This window comes from Trifolium pratense, linkage group LG7 (genome assembly GCF_020283565.1).
Source record: "Trifolium pratense cultivar HEN17-A07 linkage group LG7, ARS_RC_1.1, whole genome shotgun sequence".
Lineage (NCBI taxonomy): Eukaryota > Viridiplantae > Streptophyta > Magnoliopsida > Fabales > Fabaceae > Trifolium > Trifolium pratense.
In genome coordinates, this window is record NC_060065.1 from 19,811,361 (window position 1) to 19,826,935 (window position 15,575).

General features: G+C 32.5%; 2 protein-coding genes across 2 annotated transcripts; one reads left to right on the forward strand and one right to left on the reverse strand.

The window, feature by feature from the left end:
- The first annotated feature begins 1,127 nt into the window (after positions 1 to 1,127).
- LOC123898692 lies at positions 1,128 to 5,520 on the forward strand. Its single transcript, XM_045949705.1, has 7 exons — positions 1,128 to 1,697; positions 1,804 to 1,977; positions 2,657 to 2,749; positions 2,839 to 2,907; positions 4,352 to 4,558; positions 4,922 to 5,047; positions 5,174 to 5,520. Exons 1-7 carry the CDS (start codon positions 1,452 to 1,454, stop codon positions 5,318 to 5,320), a joined length of 1,062 nt encoding a protein of 353 aa, XP_045805661.1. The 5' UTR covers positions 1,128 to 1,451; the 3' UTR covers positions 5,321 to 5,520.
- A 3,656-nt stretch (positions 5,521 to 9,176) lies between these two features.
- On the reverse strand, positions 9,177 to 14,314 carry LOC123897944 (AT-hook motif nuclear-localized protein 7-like). The gene is made up of 7 exons (XM_045948773.1): positions 13,970 to 14,314; positions 13,725 to 13,765; positions 12,296 to 12,729; positions 11,974 to 12,041; positions 11,575 to 11,706; positions 10,393 to 10,554; positions 9,177 to 9,792 (listed from the first exon to the last, which is right to left on the reverse strand). Exons 3-7 carry the CDS (start codon positions 12,678 to 12,680, stop codon positions 9,475 to 9,477), a joined length of 1,065 nt encoding a protein of 354 aa, XP_045804729.1. The 5' UTR covers positions 12,681 to 12,729; positions 13,725 to 13,765; positions 13,970 to 14,314; the 3' UTR covers positions 9,177 to 9,474.
- Between the last annotated feature and the right edge of the window lie 1,261 nt (positions 14,315 to 15,575).

Here is a 15,575-nt window from a genome sequence, read left to right on the forward strand (position 1 = left end):
TTTCTAGCGCACCCCCCAAAATTTTTCACGCACCCCCAGATGACTTGTGCGCCCAATTTTTTTTTAACCCCCCATATTTCAAGCCTAAACCATTTTGCTGTGGGAATGGTTTCAAAAATATACACTCCAAAACCATTAAGTGCATAAGATGGTTTTGAAGTACAACCTATAATTAGAATCATAATTGTTTTTTTTTTACAATTATAATCATTATTTAAAACCAGTTAAATGGTTTCAGATAGTTATACACTAAAACCATTTGTATTGTAAAATGGTTTTATGTGTGTTTTTATGGTTTCAAAAATTCTGGAAACCATTATGCTGGTTAAATGGTTTCAGATAGTTATACACTGAAACCATTTGTATTGTAAAATGGTTTTATGTGTGTTTTTATGGTTTTAAAAATTCTGGAAACCATTATGTTGGTTAAATGATTTCAGATAGTTATACACTGAAACCATTTGTATTGTAAAATGATTTTATGTGTGTTTATATGGTTTTAAAAATTCTGGAAACCATTATGTTGGTTAAATGGTTTCAAATCACAATTATTGTTTGTATTCTAATTATAGGGTTGTACTCTAAAACCATCTTATACACTTAATGGTTTTGGAGTGCATATCTCTGAAACCATTCCCACAACAAAATGGTTTAGGCTAGAAATGTGGAGGGGACCAAAAAAATAAAATTGGGGGACAAAAGTCATATTGGGGGTGTGCGAGAAATTTTGGGGGTGCATGAGAAATTTGGGGGTGCACAAGTAATTTGGGGGTGCATGAGAAATTTGGGGGGTGTGCTAGTAATTTGGGGGGTGCACAAGTAATTTGGGGGGTGCACTAAGTAACTTATGCATGGTGCATAAGGATAGCTTATGTATAATAACCAATCCCACCCAAAGTGATATCACCATTAGAGATGCTCTAAGAACTTTATTTAGAATTAAATATTTAAAAAATTATGATATAATATTGTTAAAATATAAGTTGAATTATTGTGTTTTTTATTGTAAAGTTTATTTATTCAATTTTTTATATTTCAGTGATAAATAATGGTCTTATATATATATTTTTAATAAAAAATTATAAATTTTATAAAAAATAATTAGGGTAAGAGGTAGTGCATTGTGTGTAGGAGTTGGTTGGATATAAGATGGGAGGAATGGTGTCCGCGTAGTCATTAATTTTTTTTGGCAAATGCTTAAATTGGAAGTTAATTTGACAAGTAACGTACAAATAAATGCAATGCATCATCATCAAATAATGAAAAGGATAGAGAGAAACTGATTCCGTAATCATCGTTCTCTGTCATTCATCACTATCATCCTCACTCACACATTTATTTAACGCACTTATGCGTGTGCGTTTCACTATATAGTATATTATAGTAAAACCGATCTAAATTTTCAATTCCAAAACCGAAAAACCCTTTCCCTCATTCTCCCGCCCTAATCAATGGAACTTCCAGTCATAGATCTGTCTTCATACCTCTCCGCCGTTTCAACCGACCGGAACTCACAACAACTCCAAACTCTCTGCTCCGATGTCAGCCGTAACCTAAGCGAAACAGGAGCACTACTGATAAAGGATCCACGATGCACAGTCCAAGACAACGATCGCTTCATCGATATGATGGAGAAGTACTTTTCCTCTCCACATGATTTCAAGATCCTTCAAGAAAGACCTCAATTGCATTATCAGGTTCAGACACTAATCTCTGTTAATTCAACAAATTAAAATATTGCAATTGCAATTATTACGATAATGATATTGATTTGTGTTGTTGTTGTTGTGGTGGTTGTTGCAGGTTGGGGTTACGCCGGAGAGAGTCGAAGTTCCGAGAAGTTTAGTTGATGAAGAAATGCAAGAGAAAGTGAAAGAGATGCCTGAAGAACATAGACCTCATACTCCTGTTGGTGCTGATCTTAAATGGAGATATTTCTGGAGAATTGGTCCTCGTCCCTCTAACACTCGTTTTCAGGTCTCTGTTGATTTTTATTTTTTTTTTTGCACAACGCAATTTTATTTAGATTTTTATACAAATTCTGGATTTTTTTTAGGACATAAAATACATTTTTTCTGGTTATAACAAATTTTTAGATGATTTAAGGAAATTCACGAGTGGTTAAGTTAAATATTAGTTATAGTTGAAATAATATAGTCATTGTTGTTTAGAGATTGTTATTTACAGTTTAATTTAATTTTTAAAGTTTAAGATTTTTTAAAAATTATTATTTATAGTTGAAAAAATGTAATAGGCATTGTTGCTTAGAGATTTTTATTTAAAGTTTAAGTTAATTTATGTTTTTAAAAAGAAATATAAGAATTATTTCGTTAGCATTCTTGCTGTACTAATTAAAGTGAAATTATTTTACAGAAATTATAATCAGTTTTTATTTTCCAGCATGTTGTGCTTATTTTTAGAAGGTGAAACAAACAGATGCAAAAGCCTACAAAGTGATTAAAATGAGTTTTTTTTTCATAAATATTCCGAAACTGAAAGAGGGTATTCAAGTCAGGGTAATTAGCAAACAGTTCAATCAAGATAAGACTGTCCGAAATGCAGGAAATCTGGGATTCTTAAATGTAGGGAATACAAAATAGTGCCTTTTGCTAATAGTATTTTTTTGACTAATGTTTTGTTTGATTGTATTGTGTAGGAACTCAATGCGGAACCAGTAATTCCTGAAGGTTTTCCGGAATGGAAAGAAACCATGGATTCGTGGGGATACAAAATGATTGCAGCAATTGAAGTTAGTCATTTGATTGTTTTTTATTTTTATAATGGTACTTGTATTTTGCATTGCATTGCATTATCTGATTATGCATATTTGTTACTTAGGTGGTTGCTGAAATGGCGGCTATTGGCTTTGGTCTTCCGAAGGATGCATTCACATCTCTAATGAAGCTGGTGAGTGGTCACTCGTGGAAAGGAAAAAATTAAAGTAAAACTTAAAATTACTTTATTACAGAATCTGTCTTCTGATGAATGATCACATTGAAATATATTAAAACTCAAAGGATGATGGACACCATTCACACAGTCACATTTAACAGTCTCACATCATTGATTATATTACTGACATGACATCTATTTCCTTTTGAGAAATGCTAATAACAATCGTTCAGACACTTGTCTATCAACACGCCCGCATTATGGTGCCGCGTTGTCAAATTTTTCCAACTGACTTGTTAACTGGTTTAGCAAGTTAGTTTTTTTTTTTTTTTTAAATGATTGTTGGTCACTCATTTACAGACTGCAATAAACCGCCCTGTTATCCCCGCTGTCACTGACAGTGTCTTAGCCATCTGTTACCAATTCAATGGTTGCGGTTGTGATGTTGTATCGCTGAACATGGTGGTTCATGACGAATACAGAGGTGGGAAGATGCTGGGGGGCACGAAACACATACTGATGTTCTTCCTGCAATGAGATGTGTGGTGGATCTGCATTGCGAGTTGTGGTGCTCGTACTTGGTGGAGTTGGTTTTTAACAGAAGCAAAAGGTTATGGTGGATTAAAGGTTGGACTCTGGTAATACTTTTGAGAGAGTTAGAGGTTCACTGCAAATTTGAACTTGAGTGGGTTTTAATGGTGGTTGGATGGAGAAGACCTTCAAATTGTGATTGAATTCCCACTGGGCTTCTTTGTAAAAGGCAACATATAAAACCTAAAAAGAAAAATTACAATAAACACAACGAGCCGGTAGCCAAATAATTGATTTCAAAATTTGATTGATATGGCCCAATTAAATAAAGTGTGATCAAGAGAGTGTTTGAGCGTTTGACAGTGGCCCTCCTCTTTCCTTTTTACATAATAAAGCACATTTGCTTTTACCCTTTTTCAATGTGGGAGCAAAGGTTCCCCAGTTCGTGTGGCAGTACTGTTCTATTGTTACAGAGTTGCAATAATACTTCATTTATTTTAATTTTCTGTTTAACATTATATTTGTATCTAACAAGATCGCGTGATTCAGAAAAATAAAAACCAAGATTAAGACACTGTGCATTTTCTATGACCAGAACAGTTTACTTATGAGAATAGATATACTGCAGAAATCTCTTATGTGAGGGAAAGAACAAGTTCTTTGATAACTTTTCCTACTCTTTGCTAGTGCAATCCCCTACTTATATATGCATGTCCAGAGGAAACAATTTTTACTTTCATGAGCTCCTTTTGCCATTTTCTATTTGGTGCATTTTGCCAAGTTAATATTGTCTACTTGTCACTTGTGCTGCGTTTTGCAACTGAAAAATTTCAATGACGGCTTGATCATATTCTTACTTTCATATCTATTGATGTTCTTTCCTGTGTTTTCTAATGATTGTATGATGCACCGTTCTTCTTTGTACCAGGGCCCACATCTGTTAGCGCCAACGGGGAGTGACCTTGAAAAATACAATCAAGAAGGAACTGTTTTTGCAGGATATCACTATGACCTTAACTTTCTAACGATTCATGGTAGAAGTAGATTTCCTGGATTGAACATCTGGCTAAGAAATGGACAGAAAGTGGCAGTGAAGGTTCCAGTAGGTTGTCTTCTTATTCAAACAGGGAAGCAGGTAAATCAAAATAACTTATATTGGAAGATATTGTATCTGAAACATTTCAAAGTTTTCATTGCAGTTTGGAACAGATTTACCTGATTCCTTGCCCTTCATAGCTTTCACCTGTCTGATAAAATGAAGTTACCAGTTTTCTACCTGTTTCATTTTTTTTTTTCTTCTGAATATTACCTGTGTCGAATAACTGGTCCCTTAGATTTCTTAGGTTTAAGAATGAGTCATTTCAATGTTTTATCTACTGCTGGTTTTGATTTCATTCTCGTTGTCTTTGAGAATTGAGACTGCAAGTCTACATAGTTTGACAGCCCTGTCCATTTCACCAACTCCTTTTGTGTGTTTTCTTTTTGTTTTAAAATGCAGATAGAGTGGTTAACTGGAGGGGAATGTATAGCTGGAATGCACGAAGTAGTTGCCACAAACAGGACCATTGATGCAATCAATTTAGCTAAAGAGCAAAACCGTAGTTTATGGAGAGTCTCTTCAACGGTGAGTGCGCACAAAAAACGGGTTGTTTATTTAACTAGGAAGAAATAGATTACTAATTCGAGTCAATTGACATTTTAGTTCTGTCAGCTTTTATATTAACTAGTAACTTTTGTCTGTCACATGTAGCTGTTTGCACATATAGCATCAGACGCAGTTCTAAAACCCTTGGGACGTTTCGCTGAATCACCACTGGCAAGCAAATACCCGCCTTTATGTGCAGGAGAATATGTTGAACAAGAGCTTGCTATAATCAATCTCAAAGGCAAGAAGTGAGCAATTTCATGGTTGACAAATGTAATAAAAAGTCTATACATTCTTACTTCACCGGGTCACACAGCTTTTCTAGGTTTTCGGGTAAAATCTATTGGGGCAAGAAATTGAAAATTGTGGTTTCATTTTTGTTCCAAGAAAAGGAAGCAATTTGAGCTTCCAATTGAACTCCAATTTATGTTAATACAAATCAAATTTCTACATGTTACAGCATTTTAACATCGCATTTACAATTTTACATTGGTGCTTCTTTTTCTTGCCAAGTTACTTCCAAACATAGAACTTTGATTTTTGATGATGCAAAATACATTACATAACACTTACAAACATAGAACTGAGCTCATATATCATGATTGAATTTTCTAACAGTATCCATCCAGCACCAGTGGCAGTGGCACTGATGTGATTTCCATCGCAAATTTTACTGTGTTGCACACTTTTTTTTAAAATTGCGCCTCCGGTGCTCATTGACTTATAAACCTTTCATTTTTTTCTTCTTTTTCTCTATATTTTCACCACAAGATAAAACAAAGGGACTAAAAAGATAGGGGCTAGATCGCTAGAAGTGTTATTTTATGGGTATTATGTTTAGGTTTTTAACCAAGTTTTTATAACTTAGGTTAAAATTGCACCTCCGGTGCATATCACGTGCCCCTGAACTTTCAATTTTACCCCCTCATTGAGTTATAAAGCTTTATTTTTTCCTTCTTTTTCTCTATATTTTTTCACCACAAGATAAAACAAAGGGACTAAAAATAAGGGCTAGAAGTGTTATTTTATGGGTATTATGTTTAGGTTTTTAACCAAGTTTTTAGTTTGTTTTTATATACCGTGTAAATTTATTATAAAATAATATTAATATTATTAATTAGGCTTAATTGCATTTTTTCCTCTTTAAATTTCACAAACTTACGATTTTGGTCTCCTCACTTTCAAAATAGCACTTCTAATCCTCTATTTTTGTTTCCTTTTACAAAAGTGCAATTTTGACTTTTAGGTATGATTAAAAATATTTTGATTTAAGGATACCTAAATGTACTTCAATGTATTAAAATTTAGGGGTCCATTTATTTTAGCTTTTTTTAAAATGGTTTTTATAGTCTAAGATTTTTTTTTGTTACATTTTTTAAATAAAAAACTGAGTTAAAGAAATTTCATATGAGAAATTGATTTAAATAGTTTCTCATGAAAAGTAGTTTTAAGTATATTTATCATTTAGTCAAAAAAAAAGTATATTTATCATTTTATTACAACCATTTTTGGAAAATAAAATTTCAAAATATATCTCTAAATTAAGAAAAGCTATTTTGAGAGATAGTAGTATCTTTTTTAAAAAAATATGTAATTTTATTAAGGTAAAATCTTTAACATGAATATCAAAATTACACAATGTCAAAATTACTTTTTAAATTTATAACAAATGCATTCAAAATAAATTTTACTATTTTTTATTAAGTTCTCATAAAAATCATTTATAAATCTTATAAAAAAAAAAATCATTTATAAAAGTACAAAGTAAAAATCTCTTTTTGTTTTTGTCAAGTAATCTAGAATCTAAAGTTACACTTTTAAAGTAAATGAGTGGTGTACCAGTATTCGAACTCTATCTGTTTTTCCCAACAACTGGTATCAAAGATTTTGTTTTGATTCTGGGAGGGAGTTCTTATCCGCTGTGAAGTTTAGCCTAGAAAAAATTGATGGAAGAATCATGTTTGGCTTATGGAGAATCAAGTCAAGAATGTGCTGATGCAATCAGGGTTACACAAGGTGTTCTTGGTATGAAGTTGTTCAGGTGGCACACGGGCATTGGTTGACATGGATGCAAGGTGTGTGATGATATCATGCGGGCATTGGTTGGCATTGATGCAAGGTATGCGGTTATCTCGATGACAGATGAACTTATGGAGAAAGCCAACATGGAAGTTGCATTATAAATTTTCAGCATGGTTTCGGGATGTTGAAATTCTTGGGATGGTTTAGTTCCAAGTGAAGGGAAATTCTTGAGATGGTTTAGTTCCAATTGAAGAAAAATCTTAGGATGATTTAGTTGCAAGTGTATTGTACTATTTATGGTGGAGTATGATAATTTAATTTGTCGGTATAGACAATGAGAGTTATGATTGATGACAGTCGATTACAATCAATTATATGATGTTTTTAGTTATTATTTTGGATAGTTTTTAGTAGTTAATTACCTTTTGAAGAGCAAAATCAAGCAAAATACCTAAAGTTACGAAGTTATTTGGCCAAGAAGCAAGAAAATAAGAAATTGCATAAAAATGAGCAAAAAAATAAAGAAACCAAGCAGAACCATCGCACCACGATGACAACTATCGCAACACGATGAACACAGGATAAATTCAGATCAAATCTGCGTACTTGTTAGGCAAGAAACAGCTATATCGCGCCACAATGTGCACATCAAATCACGATGGCTATTTTCTGAAGCCATCTTGGCGCGATGGGTTGCAATGGAAAAGCCTGTTTAGCCTAAAAAAACTATAAATAGAGATCTCCTCCTTCACAATTATTAATTCAAAAATTCAAAGAAATAAAAGACTCTAAGGAGCAACAAGGAGGAGAATCAGAGAGGGTTTAGCAACTCTCAAGGGAAGACAAGTCTTCCTCGTCTGAGGGAGAGGAAACTTCCTCTACATGGCTACGAGGTTATTCTTTATGCATATTTTATTTATTGTTTAATATGTCTTTTAGTAACTAAGTACCTTTAGGTTGGGTCAAGTAGATTAACTCCTCTATGAATGCTTGAGACTATGTAATTTGGTTCACTCAAAGTTTATTTTAATTACTATTCAGTTTGTTAATCATTACTCACTCCGTCTCACAATGAGTGAGCCAGTTGATTATTGTGCACTATTCATGCATATTGTTTTGACCTTTTTTCTACTAATAAATAAAAATAAATATTAGCATATAAGATGTTGAATTCGTCTTGACGAATATTTTCAAAATATCAACTTTTTATAATTTTTACTATTATACAATTAAATATATTAATCGTCAAAGTTATGCATTGGAAAACGTGAAACAGTCAACTGACTCACTCATTATGGGACGTAGGGAGTATTATCTTGTTTTACACACTTTATTCATAATAATGGTCATATTGTTGAATGAACTTAGCGGATTAGCTGATAACATAACAACATGACTAATCCCGACACATGCAAAGGTAATATAACTAGTCGGAACTAGGAATGGTGGTACAAGTACTCAAGCCTAGGGGTTATTAGGATTAAGAGTTGCACCTATGTTAAATTATGCATGTTTACAGTTATTTAGTTATTTAATTGGAGTAAGATAAACGTTGAGAACCGGTTAAAATGGCTAAAATGTGATAGCACATATTATCTAATAGAAATTAATTTGCCGGCTAACAAAAGGAATAGTAAGAACTATAACACCAAGTTACCAAGCAGAAGTATAGGAGTGAATCGAAACTACCTAGATTAAGACTATCTAAATATGTTTCAAAACCTTTTATTATCTAAATATGTTTCAAAACCTTTTAAAAAAAACCAAAGCGAATGCAAAACTATCTAAATTCCTAAAAGAGATCGATCGACTTAGCACGATCCATGTGGATACGAACTCATTCTAGACACCTAGCGTGTGAATTATTATTCAACGATAGACTGGTCCACTCGTCAAACTACAGTCAATGATTGTTGGTGAAGTGCATATTACATGCAATGTCTCTACAACTTAGTATGAGTTATACTCACACGACAAAGACAAAGTAAAATCTCTTTATTTAAAGCTAAAACCTCTTAAAACAAATCTAAATGCTACCAAAACCAAATGAAAAGCATAAACAAAAATCAAAACCAAAACCAAATGCTTCAACAAATCCAATCATAAGTAAAAAGGCAAACAAACAAGGTACCATTACATCAGAATTAGCCTAATCATCATCATCATAATAATAATGCATTGTGCTGCATCTACCTAACTAGCCGATAAATCAAGATACTCTACCTAGCAGCAACCAACATCACTGTGAACTACATCCTACAGTAGTAACAGATATAAAACATGTTTAAAACAATCTAAGATGATAGAGAACACTTTCAACATAAAACCAAACATCTCACTTGTAAACAATGTCAGAACAAAGATTTTGTTGGTTGATCATTAACTTAACTATCAGGCAAAGATATGTTTATATCAGTAGCCGACTTTCTTGTGTCCGGTAGAGACTGCATGTTGGCCCAGTTGTTGTCTCTTCGAAATGCGCTAGGCGGAGAAGTAAAATTTGAGTTCACGTTTCCAGAATTTTGCAGTACATGTCCACCTCCACTCATGACGTCCTCTTTTTCAGCATTATTAGTTTGGGGTGGTGGCGGTGCTGAGGATACCACAATGGCTTGAGTAAATGTGGCTGCTGCATAATCAGACTTCGGCTTCTTCAGTTTCTGATCTTGATTGCCGTTTGGTAGAAAACTTCCCACCACCACCTGATATAATCCAGGAGAAACATAAGTGATCATTCAAAGAAGCGCAATAATTCAGATTGAAGGTGTGTTTAGTGTTTGACATGTATTAGTGAGTGACACCAACACACATGGTTACACTCAATTATTCCATTGTCTCAAACTATTACCGGCCGGTGTCGGTGTTTGTGTATGTGTTTCACAGGAATTATGTTTAACATGGCCTACTACACTATAACACTCTCTAGTGCAATTTCTGAGACTTACAATTGCATGTTTAAGGCCCGTTAAGTCATGAGAAAAAGTTTTCGATTTTTATTGTGTTTTCGGTGTTTTAGATATTTTAGTGTCACTTTGTTTTCAAGTTGTTTTCTGTTTCCACATATTTGTATAGGGAAAAGTGAAACCTGTGGAAACAGGAAATGGATGGAAAACAATTTAGCAATTTTGTAAGTAAAAGTGAACACATGACATGAAAATAGAAAATATTTTCTCAAACCAAACAGATCCTTAGAATAGCCATTTCTTGATTCTCAATCCTATTTTTGTTCGGCAATATACCAAAGGAAATTACGTAGTGCATTGTTGATCATGTCCAAAGTGTAGAGTGTGAAGCATACATACCTGCACAGGACTGGCAGCTATAAGAACACCAGCAACTCCACCGCCTACAACGCGACCATCAGTTCTTGCCAGCGAGACGCTCATTCCACCTGACCGGCTTCTTGTTCCTTGATTCTCAGTAGGCATGAATGATCCAGACAAGGAAAGGATCTCAAAACGACCCTGCAACAACGTATTTAGAAGAAAAAAAATGAAACAGAAAATACCGCAGGACCATTATGAATACAACAACATTAAAAATAAAAAACAACAATTCTAAACTCGCTAATCAACTTAAGCAAATGACCATCAAGTATTAGCATTTAGCACCAACTACGGCAAAACCAGACTTTTGTGTCCGTCATTTTAAGCCAAACATGCATGTCGAGAATCCCACAATCTTTCATAAATAGAGAAATATTGCGAGCCTTATCATTACTTAGGCCTAATTTCGGAATAACATAAACACATATGTGAGCCTTATCATACGAACAAAAGACAGCACCTAATTTCGGAATCTCAAGCAATCAAGCCTCTGACTATTTGCAAAATGAAGAAGCCACGGTTTATGAAATCTTCTGTAAATTTAGAGTATATTCTACTAGATTCAAATTTATTTCTCAATATTACTACTATAAATTGTAACGAGAAAAAAGTGACCAATATGAGCGGCAAATACATTAAATTGCACAAAGCTTTATTTTTATTTCTACTATAAACCTTCCCTATATGTTTGAATCATCTTCATTTCATGTGAATCACCAATAATAAGATACAATCTGATCTGTCTTCAACTACACAAACACTACTGATTGTGAATATTATCAATCTGATGATTATCGTAATCCTTAAACCTTATATCCATACTTATAGTTCAAGGTATTAATAATGCGTATAATAACAAACAGAAGTAACATAGGCTAGATACAGAGCATATAGAGATCAAGAACCTATAGGTTAAATCTTAAACTTAAAAAACAATAAATGGTCTTAAAGGAAAATACGACATCAAATCAACAATAATGCATCTATCTTGAAAGAAAGATGCATGTCAATATAAAATCATTTATGTAATAGGCGTGTCGGTGTTTCCTTTTTATACGCTTATTTATTTCAAGAAGTTTCTAAGTTTATGACTAAATCAAAATAAAACCAAGTGACGTAGGTACGTAAGTCAATGTCATAATTTAGTGACGTACATACCTCGTAAGTCAAAGTACCCCCGGAGGAATCTGGATGACGGAGTGTAACATTTGAAATCGCTCCAGTAGCAGACAAGATGCATATTGCTCGCGGACCTTGTTGAGAAAAAGATATAACTTTGTTTGTAATATCCTGCAACAACCAAATAGTACAGCAGGATAACATTATTCAATATCTTAGAAAGTAATCGACTCATAAATAAATACAATGCCAAGGAAGGTATGGATCTAAACAATAAATCTTATCAAAAATGAAAATGTGATGAATTTTTCATTAGATTTCAAATTCCAAATAAACAAACAGATAAATTGACAGCAAAGTGTATACCAAAATTATTAAGAGATACATTCAACAAAGACAAAATATGAACTAGATGAAGCTAAGACGCTGCAAACATACCTCTCCGGCATTGACAGTGATGAAATGTGGCATAAAGTTTGTGCCATCAGCGTGTCCATTCATCTCACCTACATAAGTACAAACGATCTATATTACTGAATTGAATTGAAACTCAAAAAGTATGCGATAATATAATATCTATAAAGCAGTCATATTTTGGACAGGTTATATGAATGATCAACTATCATTAAAAAAGGTTACATACTTTCCAATTGCAACAGAACTTAATTTTGATGCCGGAAACAGAAATGCACTTCAAACTTCAACGAAATTAAAAAAGGTTACATACAAAATGGAAGTCAAATGATAAACTAATAATTACCGAGATGATCCATTACAACTTTTTTGGCCCTCTTAAACTCCATCCCATGTGGTTTCACACGCTTCACAGATGAGAAGTCATGAAGAGTGGGCGGAGCCGAAGATGAGATAGGCGCTGGTGACAATGCCATATTGACAGACCCATCTGGCCCATATTTCCTTGGTCGACCCCTTTTCTTCTTAACTGTTCCATCCAAACCTACACTTACGGGTGAAACCCCGACAGGAGCAGCAGCTGGGGCAGTACCGGCCACAGCTGCTGCTGCTTCAGGGTTATGAACCTGGTTTGGAGCTTCACTCCTTGGTGCTACATGATAAGCTGATGGAGCTTCTGCCCCTATCACTGTTACGCCGGGATTCATACCTTCTCTTCCTTCCATGCACATAAAAAAAATTCACTCCTTTGCTCTATATTACAAAACCAACACGCAACACCTACAATCCCAAAAGTATAAAGCAATCAGAAAAGGAGAAGAAAAGAAAAAACAAAATGGGACTATAAAGCACTAGTACAGACACCGGACGCAACACTGACACATCGACACCAGTAATAATTTAAGCAAATGAAAGTAATCGAATGTAATCACATGTGCCGGTGTAGGACACCGGACATGAATCAGACACATGTCGAACACCAGACACCCCTTAAATCTGAAGTGATTATGCTACATATTAGAAGCTCATGTCATTACAAAGATTATAGATTTTAACAAACACATCAATGCATTCAAAACTAGTTGAATATGTTAAAATGCACAGTGAAAACCCACCAAAGGATCTCACAGAAATCTATTTGGAACTTCATTTTTAAATAAATCAGATGGGAAAAAAAATCACAAAATTATGGTTCAGAGTGAAGATCATAAAAAAATAAAAGATAATTTTTATTATAAAAAAAATATTGAATTTTCTTAACATTTTCTTTTTTACTTTGATCTCATCTCTGAAAATACAAGAACAATAAATCTACCTCATACCAGGAGATGAAAAAAAAAATACAAATTAATTTTAAAAGTTATATTGGCCATTAAAACAGATATTAGTAAAATAGTACAAATTAATTTATTTAAAAAAAAAAAAACAACAACAACCCACTTGACAAAAAATATATGAAAAAAAATTGGTGATAGAAAATGAGGGGAAAAAACAATGATAATTAATTTAGTCCAGATATTTATCAGACAGAACTCAGAAGCAGAAATTAAAGAAGAATCCATCTAAAAACAGAAAAATAAACAGCACCCTTTAGCATAAACTGCTTCATACCCAGCATTTTTCTGAACTTTTAAAGGACAGAAAGCTGAAACTAAGGGAAAATATTCTAATTAAATAACAAAAATAAAATAAAAATGAAAACAATAATAATATATTTAAGGAAAAGAATATCAACATCAGGCTATGGATATTCTACAGAATGCAAAGATCATGACCTGTCACTGTGATTCCACACTTCAGCAATCTTCCTCCAAATCTGAAAAAAAAAATCAAAAAAAAAAAAAAAACTTTTTTCAGATTATTATTATTATTATTTTCAGTTCAACCAAACAAAACTCAACTAGCTCAGTAACCGCAGAAAATGAAAACGAAAATATAAAATACATAAAAAGCAAAAAAATAAAAGAGAAAAATAAAAAGGGGAGAAAAATGATTTGCTGTGAAATTCAAAAGAACTTACAAAATTTCTGTTGGCTGATAGGTTATTCCAAAGCTACAAGAAATTGAAAGATGAAAAAGAGAGAAAAATGTAATAATACTACTCAAAATAAATACTACTGTTACAACAATAAACAATAGAGTAATAAAATATTATTATTTTATTAAGGAGAAAAAAACAAAGATAAAACAAGAAAAAAGTTGTATATTTTTTAAGTAATTTAATGGTCAAAAAAAGTTAAAATAATATTTTGTGGTCAAAAAAAGAATAAAATATTATTTTACTATTATTTGAGTGAATTCCCAAAACCCAATAAATAAATACAATTTGGTTAAGGATAATTTGAGGTCCGTCAGAGGGGCAATTAAAATATTTAAGAAAATATAAGGATTTAAAATTTGAAAGAAAGGGTAATATGGTAATTTAATGGGTAATAAAGTGGTGTCTTTATTTTCACAATTTAATTTGTTTTTTCTATTAAAAGCTGCAAAGGTAGGGTTGGACGGCCAAACCTTTATGTTGCCGCTGACCTGCTTTTTGTCTTTTTTCTTCATAATGAAAATTTGGTTTAAATTATATACCCTTGATTACCATTAAAATTACCATTTATGCCACTGAAGTGGAAATTTTTAATTATTATTGTTTTTGTCAGAAAATAAATAAATTTTATTACTATATTATTTAAAAAATTGAAAAATCTTTGACCGGTATTATTAATATAATTCCATTAAAAAATTAATATTATTATTTTTATGATATTAGAAATATTATCCGTTTTTGGAAAATAATTAATGAAATTCTACCTTCCTTACAAGGTGGTTGACCAAAAAAAAAATTTCTTTATTACTCGGTACTCCTTCGTTTGTTTTAAATGATTTTGATTTTAATGAACTTTTGATCTTCTTATTTTGAAAAATCTGAATTTTTGATCCCTTATTTTAAAAGCTAATTTTTTGATCCCCTATTTAAAAAACTTGAACTTTTGATCCCCTATTTTAAAAGCCAATTTTTTGATTCCCTATTTTGAAAAACCTGAACTTTTGATCCCCTATTTTAGATTTTTTTTGAATTTCAGTCTCCGAAATCAACTTTGTCAAATTTTTGCTGATATGTCGAGTTCAATGGTGACGTGGCAGTATCCATGTTGACAAAATGTTTCCATGTCTTTAATTTTTTTACATCAAATATTTTAAAAGTATTAAACAATAAAATAATTAATTAATAATAATTAAAAAATAACATTAAAATTAACCTCTATACACATATAATTAAAAATCCTTACCAAAAATATATATATAATTAAAAATCAGTAAATTACTGATGACAGTCAATTATATGATGTTTTTAGTATTAATTTAGGGTAGTTTTAATAGAAACTGAGGCCCAAAAGCAAGCAAATACCTGGAAAAGTGAAGTTACTTGGCCAAGAAGGAAGAAAAGTGGAAAAAATAGCAAAAAATAGCAAAAACGTAATAAACAGCGCAACTCATCGTACCTACGATGAGATCCAACGTAGCGATGAGAAAGCGGTTTAAATTGAAGAAAATCTTCAACAAATCTTTCTCATTGTACCACGATGACTTGTCATCATGGCACGATGAAAGGCGGTTGAAGAAAGCATAAAATC

Excerpts from the sequence above, each read along its gene's own strand:
- LOC123898692 (XM_045949705.1), top strand. The coding sequence starts at position 1,452 with ATGGAACTTCCAGTCATAGATCTGTCTTCATACCTCTCCGCCGTTTCA. Across the intron at positions 1,698-1,803 it reads GACCTCAATTGCATTATCAG|GTTGGGGTTACGCCGGAGAG; the intron begins GTTCAGACACTA and ends TGGTTGTTGCAG. Across the intron at positions 1,978-2,656 it reads CCTCTAACACTCGTTTTCAG|GAACTCAATGCGGAACCAGT; the intron begins GTCTCTGTTGAT and ends TGTATTGTGTAG.
- LOC123897944 (XM_045948773.1), bottom strand. The coding sequence starts at position 12,680 with ATGTGCATGGAAGGAAGAGAAGGTATGAATCCCGGCGTAACAGTGATA. Across the intron at positions 12,042-12,295 it reads AGTTGTAATGGATCATCTCG|GTGAGATGAATGGACACGCT; the intron begins GTAATTATTAGT and ends GTACTTATGTAG. Across the intron at positions 11,707-11,973 it reads TCACTGTCAATGCCGGAGAG|GATATTACAAACAAAGTTAT; the intron begins GTATGTTTGCAG and ends TGGTTGTTGCAG.